A 15,909-nucleotide genomic window follows, 5' to 3' on the forward strand; every position below is an offset into this window, starting at 1 on the left:
CTTCTCTCTTCAAATACACTTGATGTATTTATGTGTGTTGAAAATTATTTATTTTGTTGCTACCACAAATACCTAAAATCACATCATCTTTAATTTCATCATCTTTTCATTCATGACCCTTTCACCCCATCCAAGGATGAGATCAATGGGATGAAAGGGTCTTTGAGCAAGATAGGAATGGCTGTTGAGCAAGGGAGGATGGAGGCAGGTATATGGGTGAGTGGAGGATGGTTGTGTATGAATGATTTTTTTTATGCAACCTAAAGGGATTTCTCCCTGTTTTCTCTATTTTCTGCATGAGGGGACAGGGAGGGAGGGGAGGGGTTGCCATGTAAAAAAGTGGCTCTGCTAGGGATGTGCTGTAAAATTTCAGAAACACACAAGTGCAGATATTTAACCTAACCTATTTTTAGAATAAAATGGCATCATTATTATATATAATTGGTAATATTATATTGAAAAGAAATTCCATAGAAAAAATAATCTTTCAAAAAAATAAATAAATAAAAAAAGATACTAATGATTTTTTTTTTATTAGTGTGCTACTAGAATAGAACCAGTATCTTATTACAGTTTAATCAGTTATCAATTTGATCTTATTGCTTCACTACACATGTTTAGGCATGCATAAGCATATCCATATAAGCATGTCACTACCAGTATACTTCTCATTTGGAAAATCAACCACAAGGTTGCCAATCTGTGAGATCCTTGTATCAATAATGGGAATGTCTTTCAATACCTCTGTATTGTGATTCTCATCAGTACTCGTACTAGAAAGCTCAGTCAATTTAATATGGGGGCAAATTCAACTATTCACTGCCTCCTGCAGATCATCTACCATCTTAGGTTATTTAACTTGCACAGAGTACAGATCCATAACATTTGCTGAATGCTGTATTTTCATAAATCAACCTTCCTAATACATATTTGTAACAAAACCATTTATCAAATTCTACACTAGTTAAATCTTAGAGCATGTATCTTTCCTTCCTTCTGCCTTCTCCTTAGAACCTACCATTCCAATCTTCCCCATTCATTAGTAATTGTACTTTAAATTATTGCATCAAACACTATATTACTTAAAACCAATGTTACAAAAATGTAGCTAAAATCAATCTTGCTTGGTAACCCACCTTAGGGCCATCCTTTTGTTCATCTACTACTTGGACAAAATGTACATAAACTTTGTCTTGTTCTAAAAAAAATACTCAAACATGAAAATATTATAATAATATCTCTATAACTAAATCTCCAATTACTTTCCTAACTTTGTTGGTGTTGAGGTGACCTCTTTAGTACGGACCAAAATTTCACGGGCAGCACTACATGCCAGACGTACGATGTGTCGTAATAATACTCGCATCATAAAATATAGTCACCGCTTATATCGATCGTTCTCTCTTTCACCCATGAATATTGATAACCATAGAAAATGTGATGAAGACAGTTTAGACTTTAGAGAGTATGTCATTACACAGGGGCAACTACAATAAATATAATCAAGACGCCGATATGGCAGCCTCGCGTATCCACTTGCTCCTCATGCCGCCTACGTATGCGGCACCGTATGGAAGGGGTTAAGGGGACCAGAGACAATCATGAGTAATACCAGTTAGAACACATATGACACATAAACATTGTTATAGTTTTGCTAATATTACTAAAATGTTTGTACACACAGGAATATTGAGACCAAAAATTTGAGCACCATCAGAAATAGGAACATTGCATTAAGCAAAGGAACAACAAAATAATGTTAAACTGTAAGAAACTCCTCAACGTGGCCAAACAACCAGTCGAGCCGAATATCTCTTGTTCTCAGACGAGAGGAACTATATATATAGATATATAAATATATATATATATACATATATATATATTATATATATATATGTATATATATATATATATGTGTGTGTGTGTGTGTGTGTGTGTGTATATATGTGTATATATATATATATATATGTGTGTGTGTGTGTGTGTGTGTGTGTGTGTGTGTGTGTGTTTATCATGATAATAATGATACGATTAGTAAGTGAAAAAATGAACAAATAAACTCAAAATGAGCTCTCTGGATTAATAAGATGAATTACTGTAGTACTCGTAACTATAGGCATTAATATTTTCTAGTTCACCAGTAATCGGAATTCCGCGTGTTGTTCTCCTATTCACGAATGGGTTCGAATTCAGCACCCGTCTTCGATTCCCAGCCGTGACTGTTACCTGATCCCAACAGTCCTTACAGCGCATAGGACAAAGGTGACGGCAACGTAGCGCCTCCTAGCGTAAGCTCCTCACCGCCACCAGTGCGCAGGCGGAGGGACTGCTGTCGAAGGGGAACGGAATGACACTTACCGAAGTCCCGAAGGAGCTTGATGATCTCGCGGAGGTCGTCCTTGTTCTTGACGTCCGCTAGGTAACCCGAGAGGTCGCTGCAGTAGCTCGCCCCTAATCCAGCGTATCCTACCGTGGGCGAGATGCCGCAGAAGCGGGAACCCACGAATATAAAGCCGTCATCTGTTGGGGGAGAACGCATGATTAAGGTCCTTGTGTTGGACGTCAGAGAATTATCTCCTTGTCGCCCATCTGTGTGTGTGTGTGTGTTTGCCTCATTGTGTTTACCTAGTTACGTTTTACTTGAACAATGGTCGTTGGGTTCTGTCTCGTATTTTTCAATTATCATACCTAGATTAAATTTCATGTATGGTTTCCAACCTTGTCCTCTAGATTAACATGCCTAGATTTGAATTTATGTATGGCTACAAACTGGGTTATATTACCTGGGCTATTCCAAGAGTTTATGCGTCTGTCTTTTTCAATTGTTTCCATGAACTCATGAGGCCTTCCTGCCCCTAATCTCACTTCTCATTCCATCCTTAATCAAGAGATCTCTGCCAGAATCTTCCACCCCATTCCGTGACCTAATCATTGTAATCAAGTTACCCCTTTTCGACCTTTCAACACTGGCAAGTCCAATTTTTTTTTTTTTTTTTTTTTTTTTTTTTAATCTCTCCTGGTATGGTTTATCATCCATGATGGGAACCAATTTGGTTGTTGCTCTTTGTACCCCTTCAATCTTGCTTACACCTTTGACTCCTTGTGTGGATCATACCTATATAGTCATATACCGAGAGCTTTTCCCCCATCATAAGGGAAGTAGTCAAGTCAGAGGCACGTACCTATTCCCACCCATTTCACTCCCTTCCACCACTCCACCCCTCCCATCTCAGCTCCTCATGGATGACGGGTCATCCCTGCATCTTCCAAATCCCTTGGGTCAAACGCAATGCAGAAAGAAACAGTATATCCACAGGATGGTCTCTTCATTTAACATTGTATTGCATTGTATTATATTATAGAATAAAATAAAGTAGTTCGCACTTATAAATACGGGTCCCAGAGATAAGAAATGTGTGAAGGAACAAGTCATACCGGGACTGATGACACATTAGGATAATCACTCGACTTGAGGATAAACTATGTTAAGAGATGTATAAGGAAGACGCAGAACTAAGAATGCCAAAATCAGAAGTTAGAATAGAATTAATTTCAAAGTATACCAAAGGTCAGATAAACTAATCAGAAATAAAGTATCATAGCTCATGTTACAATAAAAACAATGGTGACAAAGTAAAATGTAAAAAAGTCAGTTAAGAAGTAGAAAGAATAGAAGAACATATAAAAATGGTTAACTCAATGAGTCTACTTAATCGTAGGACAGACAGGAAGAGCCCAGAAAGAGAGGATCAAACAGAGAGTTAGGGTGTTGATCTAGGCCTACAGAAACTTGTAAACTAACTTGCATGTAAGTAAATTATATTTCTACAAGAACGTGTTTGAGTGTGGTTTACAATTGTGTTAGATTGTATTTACTCCGAGGTGTTTGAAAAACTTGTTATGTTGGAAATACACAGAAAACGAAACACAATATTTTATTTGCCACGCTACCTTTCCAACATTAATCAGCGACCCCTCCCCTCTCCGTCCCCTCATGCAGGAAAAGAGAAGACAGGGAGAAATCCCTCCTGGTTGGGTCAAAATATCATTCACACATAAGAACCCCTTACCCCCCATCCCCCATCCCTACCTTCCTTGCATAACAGCATCATGTATACACAGTTATTCTCCACTCATCTCTACCTCCTGCCATCTCTCTTCCTTGCTCTACAGGCATTCATCTCTTGCTCAGCGCCCCCTTTACACCATCCATCTCATCCTCGGTCGTCCTCTCAAGTTCACTCCCGCTACCTCTGCCTTCCATACCTCTTTTACCAACCTTTCATCACTCATTCTTTCCATGTGTCCAAACCATACCAATAATCTTTCATCATCTTTATCTACCATCTCTTTTTCCACCTCCGGTCTCTTCCATACCTCCTCGTTTTTCACTCTATCCAACCTAGTAATCCCTACCATACTTCTCAGAAATTTTGTCTCAAACACACTCAAAGTTTTTCTCTCTGCCTCTCTTAAATTCCAAGTCTCTGCTCCATACAGTAACATCAGAACAATCACCCCTTCAAAGTCTCCTCTTTGCATCCATTCCCAACCTATTTCTCATAACCCTTTTTTAACCCCCCAAGGTATTTACTTGTTTCTTTCAATCTTCAAATTACCTCCACCTCTACTCCCTTTTCTGCCACATGTGATCCGAAATATCTAAAGCTATCCACTTTCTCCAGCCTCTCTCCTTTTAGAATTTCTTCCCAATCACTACCACCCTCTACCCTCGTACATCTCATCACCTTAGTTTTACCCACATTTACCTTCACCATTCTTCTATCGATTACCTTCCCAAACTCTGTCACTATCTCCTTTAATTCTTCCTCTGATCCTGCTACAAGCTCAGTGTCGTTAGCAAACAGCAAGTGGCATATCTCCCACTTTTCTCCATTTTCTTTAACCATCACCAATCCCCTGCCAATTACCCTTGCATTTACCTCTCGCATCACCTCATCCATGTATAAATTGTACAGCCATGGTGACATGATACATCCCTGACGAAGTCCCACTTTTGCCTCAAACCACTCACTTCATCTCTAATTCTACCATGGGCTCTACTATTCTCGTAAAAGCTCTTGACTGCCATTAACAGCTTTTCCACACTTCCATATATCTGCAAAAGCTCCCACAGTGCCTTCATACCTATCCCGTCATAAGCCTTTTCCAAATACATAAAGCCTTCTCCCCCCAAAAATTCTTAACTTTTCCTAAAGGATTCTTACATATCTGCCTTACCACAAAATTCTGATCCACGCAACCCCTACCTGTCTTAAACCCACACTGTTCCTCACCAATTACTCCCTCTGTACTTCTCCTAATCCTCTAAATCAAAACCCTCTCATAAGCCTTTCCAACTACACTCAACAAACTGATCTCTCTGAAACTACTACACTCACATTTGTCCCTTTTTCCCTTGTAAAGTGGAAATATACAGGCACTCCTCCAGTCCTCTGGCTCTTTACCCTCCCGTAGACACGCACTGAACAACCTCACCAGCTAGTCCACTATTACTGTACATCCTTTCTTCAGACACTCTGCATGATGCCCATCTAACTCAGGTGCCTTACCTATTCTCATGATTTTCAGAGCTATTTGCACCTCATCTTTCCTTATTTCTTCTCCATTTACCTCTTCCAACACTGTCGTTTTTTTAGCGCCTCTCACTGCTGCCACCAATTCCTCTCTATCCTCCTCCACATTCAACAGCTCTCTAAGATATTTCTCTCATCTTCCCCTTACCAACTTCTCTTCCGTTAAGATCTGTCCATCTGCAACGTTTACATTTTCTTCTCTACTTGACACACCTCCCCTTCCTCTTTCGATTTCCTCCCCCATTTTGTAACCCCTTTTTGCCTATTTTATCTTTTGTTTTGCTTCTCTTCTTTTATCTTTATACCCCTCATATTTATCTCTCATCTTACTTTGCAACCAGTCCCTGAAAGCTCGCTTCTTCTCTTCTACTACTTTTTTCACTGATGCATATTTTAGTCCTGGGTGGATTATGGTCTTAATGAAATTTTCCAATATCTCCTCACACATGTCGTAAAAAGCCACATTAATGTTCTGCAGCAGTCTATATTTCTTTTCTGATATGTTTGTCAGATGGCAGGTTGTCTCTTATTGACAGCGCGCGTGTATGTGTGTGTGCGTGTGTGTGTGTGCGGTGTGTGTGCGTGTGTGTGTGCGTGTGTGTGTGTGTGTGTGTGTGTGTGTATGTGTGTGTGTGCGCGCGTGTTTGTGTGTCTGTGTCTGTGTGCGTGCGTGTGTGTGCGCGCGTTCCTTTATCCCGTTAGCTCCTAAAAGTGGTTCTTCTTGATGAATAGAATATCTTGGCGTAAATCTCAGACACTTTGGTTCGCAACAATTCCACATCTGGCATGGGGAGGTCACGTCCTCGAAGATTTTACTCACTCGAGGAAGGTTAGGGTGGAAATGGGTTGAACGTGGGTGGGGGGACCTTTTTGTCACCGTAGCAATGGAACCTAATTAATTTATTTGACAGGGGCTATTATACATTTTATTCGGCCTAACGCGAAGCAATCCCTATCCTAAAGGCAGGATGACGTGCTGAGTAGGACAAAAGGCCTCAACTCACCTCTCCTGATAAAGGACACGGCGTCGTCGCTCTGGACGTAGGTGCTGACGGCAGGACGAGTGCTTTGCGTCATCGAGCAGTCGTAGAGGCCGGAAGAAGAGTTGCTGGGACGGACGGTGACCGCCTTGCACGACGGGTCGACCCAACATGCGTTGCGACACTCCACTGGGGAAGAAGGTCAGGGGGATGGGGGAGTGAGAAAAGGCCAGAGTGGGTGAGTGACAGGGGATGAAGATGAATGAATGTGAACGAGTGAGTGTGTGAGAATGTGTACACAGAGTAATAGTAATTATGGGTAATAATGGTAATCATGATCAAGAACAATAATGGGAGATGTTATAAAGCATGAAGTAGGGGAAGGTAATCATAATGAGAGTATCCCGTAGGCTGGGTAAAACCGCCAGGGGTTAACCAGAATAGATATTGCAAATGTACCAAAAGAAGTGGGGCATTGTACGTGAGTACACATGTGTACATGGGGCTGTACAAAGTGTGCTCATGTGCCCCTCGTCGTAGTGCGTTGAGCTTCTCGCTCGCGTCGTATGCATGCCTGGGTTGGAACCCCCAACTGTAACCGGTGACTTCCACAACGCCTAGCAAAAAAAAAAAAAAAAAAAAAAAAAAAAAAAAAAATGGGGGTGGGGGTTTCTACAATGATATTCGGCGATTACGTCAACGACAAACAGACAGACGGGTAGACAGACAATCGCAAGCGCTATATTCGACTGTCTTAGTTGACTCTCTTGAAGGAGATCAGGTCGAGAAAGCCTCGAATTATGGATTTCGCGAATGTAGAAAAAAAATTTACTCCCGGAACACTGCAGCAGTAATAGTTATGTTAATAAAGATGGTAATGATGAAATCATAAAGTGAAAATTGTGAGCACAATATCTGTAATCACGACTGATATTTGAGGAAAATACTGCTGCTGATGGTGGTCATCGCAATAGTAATATAAGTAACAAAGTAACATCTGAACGTATTAGGACTAATAATAGTAACAGTGATAGGAGTAGAAACGGTAGTAACAGTATAATTCATGCAATCACAGTAATTATGGATTTATCACTAATAATAAGTGTACAAGTGTGGGGAGATTTCGGGAGATTTGACCGCGGTGGATGGAGAAAACAAACATTAACATTAGTTGAGAAAAAATTGTTGATAACGGCCGTAATCTATTTTGTTTTTGTGGCACGCACAGTATGGGCTCTCATCCGGGAAGGTAACAGGTGTCGATCACGAGTCCTTCACGAGATCCAAAATTGTGATAAACGGCACAAACCACGGTGGGTCGTGTGATGGAGGAAGAGAAGGAGAAGGAAGACGAAGAGGAGGTAGTGATGGAGAGACGAGGAAAATGAAAAGGAAGAGGAGGACGAAGATAAACAAGAAGAGGAGGAGAAGGAAGAAGAGGAGGAGGTAGAGGTGGAGAAACGAGGGAAGTAAAAAAGAAGAAGAGGATGAATATGAACAAGAGGAGGAGGAGGAGGACGAGAGGATACTTGCCATCCTTTTGGGAGAGACCCCCCCACAAAAAAAAAAAAAAAAAAGAGAGAGAGAGAGAGAGAGAAAGAAAATGCGAGTGAAGAACTACCACAGGGATGGGGGAAAATGTTAGTAGTGACGTCACCATGTGTGTCACCATGACCTCAAACTGACCTCTGCTCGACCTGTCAGTGACGACGTAGGAGCTGCTCGGCATCTCGAACCCGACCACCGTCTCGAAGTCTCTTGAGCAGGTGGTGGCGCCGACGACAATCATCATCGAACTCGGCGGCTGGAGAGGGACGAGGAGGAAGAAGAGGAGGAGGAGGAGGGACATGGGATGACCTGCCTCCCACGGGAGGGTCCAGGATCGTACCATGGGCATTTCTGGATTCACTTGGGACCTAATAGAATTAAATTATTTTAGTACACAGTTCTTCTTTTGGATGAGAATAATGGTCTGATGTTGGATGAGATCGGTGCTGGTGCATGTGTGTAGTTGTGACCTCGAAAGGTTAGGTGAAATTTTATGTTAACTGAGGGAAGAGGTTTGAGGAGAAATGCTTGAGAAATGTTAGGAATACTTTTTTCTATTATTTATTTGTTTATCTATATCTATTAGGTTATCTATATTTATTCATATGTTTATTTACTTATTTATTTATCTATATATTTATTTCATAAAAAAGTAAATTTGGTTATGTTTGGCAAAATATTATACCGTGCCATATTCATAGTACCATTTCCCTGTGGCCCAATTTAGGCAGCGACCTGATAATAACTAAGGAAACCCATTTTGATTTTTAAGGGTTTTTGTTTTTTTAATTAATTTTTTCAATGAAACCCATATAAAATTGTCTCGTCATAAGCTTTCTATTGATATATAATATTCTATGATTATGACTTTTTTCTGTGTTCTACAATTGCTCAAATTTAACCTTAAATATCTCAAAACTACAATAATGGTATGGTGGCCCCTATTGCACGAGGCTCTTCATGTATCCTCCTCTTGTTCCTTCCTCCAATACTATCTCGTCGTATGCATAATTGTTTAGTTTCTTTTATGTGAAGAGGTAGCCGTGAAAACTTTGATACAAATATTTGTCGAATTATTCAAATTCAACTTGCTGGAGTGAAGGAGAGAATATCTTGTTTTATCTCCTTAGGCTACTGACGAGGAGACAAGTGGAAATGAAACAAAATACATTTTAGGCGCCACACAAGACTTACGAGAGGGTAGACAGGAAGGCACTGTGGGAGGTACTGCAGATATATGGGATAAGGGGAAAGCTGTTAGGAGCAGTAGAGAGTAGTAGAGCTTGTTTTAGGATTAGAAATGGAGAAAGTGAATGGTTTGAGGTAAAGGTGGGACTTCGTCAGGGATGTGTTTTGTCGCCCAGGCTGTTCAATCTATACATGGATGGGGTGGTGCGAGAGGTGAATGCAAGGGTGGTGGGTCAGGGGTTGGAGATGGTTAAAGAAAATGGAGAAAAGTGGGAAATAAGCCAGTTGTTGTTTGCTGACGACACTACGCTTGTAGCAGGATCAGAGGAGGGATTGAGGAAGTTAGTGACAGAGTTTGAGAAGGTGTGTGAAAGAAGGAAGCTGAAGATAAATGTGGGCAAAAGTAAGGTGATGAGATGTACAAGGGGAGAGAGTGACAGCAGGCTGTAAGTGAGCATTAAGGGAGATAGATTTGAGGAAGTGGATAGATTTAGATACTTGGGTGCGAATGTGGCAGGAAAGGGAGTGGGGGTGGAAGTAGAATGTAGATTGAGAGAAGCGAGTAAATGCCTTGGGGGATTAAAAAGTGTAATGAGAAATAGACATCTGGGAATGTATACTAAGAGAAGGTTATATGAAAGAATGATTGTGCCGAGAGCACTGTATGGGGCAGAAACATGGAACATGAGAGAGGAAGAGAGGAGGAGTTTGAATGTGTTTGAGATGAAATGTCTGAGAAGTATGATAGGGGTTACTAGGCTAGATAGAGTGAGAAATGAGGAGGTGAGGAGGACAACAGGGGCTGAAAGGGAATTGATTACTTGAACTGAGTGGTAGGGTAGTGAGTTTAAACGCCAAGAATCCGTTGAAGTTTTATTTCTGACGTTTCGTCCAACTAGGACTTCTTCCTAGTTGGACGAAACGTCAGAAATAAAACTTCAACGGATTCTTGGCGTTTAAACTCACCACCCAACCACTCATTCTGTCTTCACACCTCAACATTACTTGAACTACGTCATTGCCATTAGCGAATAAATTTATCGTTGAAATGCTGAAATATCAGGTGTACGGATCGCATGTATTGTCGTTATCGCGTTCCGCCCACAAATCATAGCAAATTCCACACCTTTGCGTGACAACATAGAAGCAAACTCGATTCATATCTTAAAAATCCGGGCACGAAGCTTCGAGACGGCTGGAGTTGATTATTTGAGAAATAACACTGCAACTCTACTTTACAATATTTGCAATGCGAAACTAATAAAGATTTCGTTTAAATGTTTACATGTCCGCTGATAATCTCAGCATAAGTCGTGGGAATCAGGAACTCTTGTTGTGGTCACACGCATGGGCGGGACAGATAGACTACGACAAAACGTAACTACAAAATACCGCCAAAATGTGATACGAATTAATGGAACTGATTTTATTTGGCCCCTCTGGTTTTTGTCTGATAAAACGCAACAAGATAACAAAGAAAAAGGTATCGGCAAAGGCTTGGAAGCTCAGAAAAAAGTAAATATTTGTATTCTAATACTATTCCTGAAATACGACAATTGACTAAATTTTGATAGATCCTATTATTGACTCGACATAGAACGTTGCTGTACCTTATATTCTCTTAAAATGAAAATACTATTTCCGAGTTATAGATCACTGAGGTATGTGTCCTTGTACTTTGCATTTTATCGAGGATCGACAGCGCTAAACGCTATCTAATTCCATATACTTGCAATATAACTATCGAAACCCTTAAAGGGAAGGATTGAGCCGTGTGCATTCGTCACACCAAGACCTAACGGTCCTTGTACAAAGGTATAATAGACAATTTATTGTACAGTGGACTTTGATTAGGCCCACTAACCATCCCGACATGTAATCCTACACCGGTACAAGTATTTTCGCTTGTCATCTTGACAAGTAGATGCCATGGGACCTCTGTATTGAAGAGGTGTAATCTATTCCATTGTCTTGTACACATCTTGACTGAAACTTTTTGTCCTTACTTTATTTGTAAATAGTTATGTTTTTTATATCCTGTTCTCTTACTTGTAAGGACATTAGACTCAGAAATTTGCCTTACGAAGAGAGGCTTAGGTACCTTACACTCTCTGGAAAGACGCAGAGTGCGGGGTGATCTAATAGAGGTGTTCAAGTGGATCAAAGGCTTTAACAAGGGTGATGCAAACAAGGTCATCATATTAAAACAACAAGGCAGGACTCGCAGTAATGGTTATAAACTGGACAAATTTAGATTTAAAAAGGAAATAGGCAAGAATTGGTTTACTAATAGGGTGGTCGACAAATCGAATAAACTTAGTAACCATGTAGTAAACGCTGAAACTATCAGTTGTTTTAAGAAATGATTAGACAACTTTATGGATAGGGATGACAGGTGGTGATGGATACGGAGCTGCCTAGTGTAGGCCTTATGGTCTCTTGCAGTCTCCTTCATTCTTATGTTATGTTCTTATGTTCTTATATACACGGCCCGCGGGGCATACGTTGGTTGTCTTTAATTTTTGTGTATTCACTATATTGTATTGAACTTAAAATTATACGAACATTCAGTTATCTGGCCCGCTGTGAAAAAAAAAGTTTGGTGACCCCTGATATACATTACATGCACATGTACCTATACATGATTTATATGTATTTAGCAATTGTTATAAAATACTTGATGAGCAATGAGGGGGTGAATGCAAACTAGCAGACAAAGGAGTGTGCCAGCATATCTTATCACTTTCTAAATAACACTCAGAATTTGTGAAATAATATAGATGTGCTGTTATATAAGGTAATTACGGTATTGAGACTCTCTTAACTTATGCGATGCTGTTGGAAGGGGAGAAAAAAAATAGATAACAGAAAGACACAAATGAAACTGAAATGGACTGGAATGACTTGTAATAGAGTAGAAGCTTTCTAGATGAATAGAAAAACAGTCTCTAGTAAATGGACTTACCCCAAACGCAGTGCGTCCTAGAAGATTTCGGCCTAGTTCGGTTCGGTGCGGCTCCCCCAGCGGATCCACGGCGACTGACTCAAGGGTCCGCGCCGCTGGTTCGGGGTCGGGCGTGGGTCTCGTTAATCGTCGACGCCAATAGATGCCTCCATGATAGAGATGACAGATTGTAACAGGCGTGAAACGTTGTTACCAAGCGGCGAATCACGGTAGACTATGTCTTTTTTTTTTTTTTTTTTTTTTCTATGAATTTCCTTTTAATTTTTCCCTTTCATTTTCTTCTTTTCCTTCTTTTCTTTCTTTCTTTTTGTTTGTTTCTTTGTCCTCTAGATTATTTATCTTCCTTTCATAAGGAAGACAGAGTATAATTGTAATTGTGATAATTATAGTTATAATAATTACAAATATGATAATTATAATTATAATTATGACTATAATTATAATTATAATTATAATAATGATTATAATTATAATTATAGATATTATTGTAATTATAGATTTTCTGCGAGGCTGATGTCTTAGGGGTTATTGAAGTATTACATAAGAACATAAGAATAAAGGAGACTGCAGGAGACCATAAGGCCTATACTAGGCAGTGCAGTGTCCATTACCACCTGTCATCGCCATCCATAAAGTTGTCTAACCGTTTCTTAAAACAACTGACAGTTTCAGTGCTCACTACATGGTTACTAAGTCTAATTCGTTGACCACCCTATTAGAAAACCAATTCTTGTCTATTTCCTTCTTAAATCTAAATTTGTCTAGCTTAAATTCATTACTGCGAGTCCTGCCCTGTTGTCTTAATATGATGACTTTGTGTGCATCACCTTTGTTAAAGCCTTTCATCCACTATTAGATCACCCCGCACTCTGCGTCTTTCCAGAGAGTTAAGATGCCTAAGGCTCCCTTCGTAAGGTAAAATTCTGAGCCCATGTATTATTTTAGTCATTCTCCTCTGTACTGATTCTAGTGGATTGATGTCCATTCTATAAGACGGAGACCAAAACTGTACAGCATAGTCAAGGATGGGTCTAACTAACGCTAGAGTTTGATAATTACCTCTACACTTCTATTCGTAACTGTCCTAGCAATGAAACCTAATGGTATGTTAGCTCTATTCGTGGCGGTAATGCACTGTTTCCTGGATTTAAGGTCAGGACTCACTAGAACTTCCAAGTCTCTCTGGCACTCAGTTTTCTCTAAAAGCGTGTTATCTAAGCTGTATCTATTTTCGGGGTTGTGTAGCCCTACGTTTAACACGCTGCACTTTGAGATATTGAAGTTCATTTGCCAATTCACTGGCCATGTGAACCCGGAGGATATTGACAGTGTCAGGTGTCTAGATGAAAAGTATAGTTAAGTCAGGTGCAAGGGCAACGTTATTAGTGCAGTTCGGGGTCTAGACCAAGGTCGGGTCACAGAGGAAGGTATACAATCCCCAGGTCATGTCATATACAAGCTTGAGGTTAATAGCAGGGTCAGTGGTCTAGATGAAATATACAGTAACGTAACTGCTATGATTTTGTGTGCGCAAAGTAAATCTATTCCCCGATCTTCATTGGGGGTGAGGGAAGTAGGTTAACTATCATCAGCATTAGTAAGGAAAAAGTCAAACAGATTGATACACTTAAAACTACAAAATCCATGGTTTCAGACAAAAACTTTCCGAAAGTGCTTGAAGAAAGTAAATTTGAAATCTGTGAGCAGTTAACGGAAATATTTAGTGAGTCGGTAGACACTGGATTTGTGCATAATTCTTGGGGGCAGGCAAACGTTGTTCCTGTTTTCAAAAAGGATGATAAATAATCTCTGCACAACTACAGGCCAATCGGTTTGACGTCTGTTATTGGTAAAATGCTAGAATCAATAATTGTTAATAAAATCAGAGGTCACATCGAGATACAATTTGATTCATGACTCACAACATGGGTTCACCTAGGGTAGGTCATGTGTAACTAGTCTTCTATTTTCTTTACACTGATGCCTACAAGGCGTCATGTAACAATGATAGTTACGATGTTATTTACCTTGACTTTAGCAAAGCGTTCAACAAGGTGCCCCACCAGAATCTACTAAGTAAAGTCAAAGCACATGGTATAGGAGGAAAAGTGTTAGAATAGGTTAGAGCATGGGTAAGTGACAGAAAACATCGGGTCACAATTAATGGAGTAAAATCTAAAAGGGAGAGTGTTACTAGTGGAGTTCCCAGGGCTCGGTATTGGGTTCGGTATTATTGTTCATTATGCATATGAGCGACTTGGACAATGGGATTGTTAGTGATGTTGGTAAGTTTGCGGACGTCACTAAAATAGGACGCCAAACCAGGTCGGAAGACGCCGGAATACTGCAGGAAGATGAAAATGGCGAATGAATATTGATATCTCAAAATGCATTGTGTTAAACGTTAGGTTTACAGAACAGAGAAAATGTAGCTTAAATAAAAAAAAAATTAGAGAGAGAGAGAGAGAGAGAGAGAGAGAGAGAGAGAGAGAGAGAGAGAGAGAGAGAGAGAGAGAGAGAGAGAGAGAGAGAGAGAGAGAGAGAGAGAGAGAGAGAGAGAGAACTGGGGGCGAGAGAGACTTGGGAGTGCTGGTGAATCCTGACCTTAAATCCAGGAAACAGTGCTTTGGCGCCATGAATAGAACTAACAGAGTATTAGGATTCATTACTAGGATGATTGCGAATAAAAGTCTAGAGGTAGTTATCAAACTATATCTGACGTTCGTTAGACCCATCCTTGACTATGCGGTAGATTTTTGGTCTCCGTCTTATAGACTGGATATAAATTCACTAGAGTCAGTACAGAGGAGAATGGCCAAGATTATATTTGGGCTCAGCAATCTTGATTTACACTCTAGAAAGACGCAGAGTGCGGATTGATCTAATAGAGATATTCAAATGGATCGCAGCGGAGGCGAGGACTGACGTCATATTTTTCTGGTGTTTGATCAAACATTTTGGTGTTTTATGATTTTTTGTTTTATTTGACCAAATGACAAGACATCTTGTCATCGGAGTTGAAATGGGATAAGGCAACAGGACAGGACTTACAGTAATGGAATTAAATTGGACAAATTTAGATTAAAAAAGGAAATAGGCAAAAACTAGTTTACCAAAGGAATGGGTCAAATAATGGAATAGACTGAGTAACCATGTAGTGAGCTTTGAAACTGTCGGTTGTTTTATGAGACGGTTAGATAGCTCATGGATGTGGATGATAGGTAGTAATGGACATGGAAGTGCTTAGTGTAGACCTGATGGTCTTTTGGGGTCTCCTTCGTCCTTATGTTTCTTATATCCTTATCTACCGCCACTCCAAATAAGGATCTTTATGCCCCACCCTGTACAATGAGGTGGCTGAGTGGTGTCGAGTGGGATCGAGCACAGAACTGTGTACCTATCATTTTCTTATGATCTTCTAAGACTTACTTACCTTACCGTCCGTGCCATATCCTCTTGGACTTCGGCAACCATGGAGCGCCACCGTTCACGGTCCCTAGTTTACTTGTAACATCTGTGCTGGTTTTGAGTTGTTTTCCCGTCGCCCTCATCAGCCCGTCCATATACTTTCTCCCTCTGCTTTCCTCTTGCTCTCCTTCCCTCCACCATTCCCGTCATCACCACCTCTTCC

The 15,909-nt window shown here is 40.3% G+C and overlaps 1 protein-coding gene across 2 annotated transcripts in view; it reads right to left on the minus strand.

The window, feature by feature from the left end:
* The window catches only part of LOC143023789 (uncharacterized), a 69,342-nt gene extending 56,827 nt beyond the window's left edge, over nt 1–12,515 (minus strand). Inside the window, exons 1-4 of one of the 2 annotated variants that reach the window (XM_076182405.1) lie at nt 12,279–12,515; nt 8,264–8,493; nt 6,602–6,766; nt 2,359–2,520 (exon numbers count right to left, since the gene is read on the minus strand). In XM_076182405.1, the coding sequence (XP_076038520.1) occupies nt 2,359–2,520; nt 6,602–6,766; nt 8,264–8,474 (538 nt within the window). In that variant the 5' untranslated portion in view covers nt 8,475–8,493; nt 12,279–12,515. Of the gene's footprint in view, nt 1–2,358; nt 2,521–6,601; nt 6,767–8,263; nt 8,494–12,278 lie in introns of those variants that run through there. The other variant, XM_076182406.1, reaches the window with a different exon arrangement.
* Nucleotides 12,516–15,909: the final 3,394 nt, after the last annotated feature.

This window comes from Oratosquilla oratoria, unplaced genomic scaffold (assembly GCF_046742065.1).
Source record: "Oratosquilla oratoria isolate Oo_2021 unplaced genomic scaffold, ASM4674206v1 SCAFFOLD61, whole genome shotgun sequence".
Lineage (NCBI taxonomy): Eukaryota > Metazoa > Arthropoda > Malacostraca > Stomatopoda > Squillidae > Oratosquilla > Oratosquilla oratoria.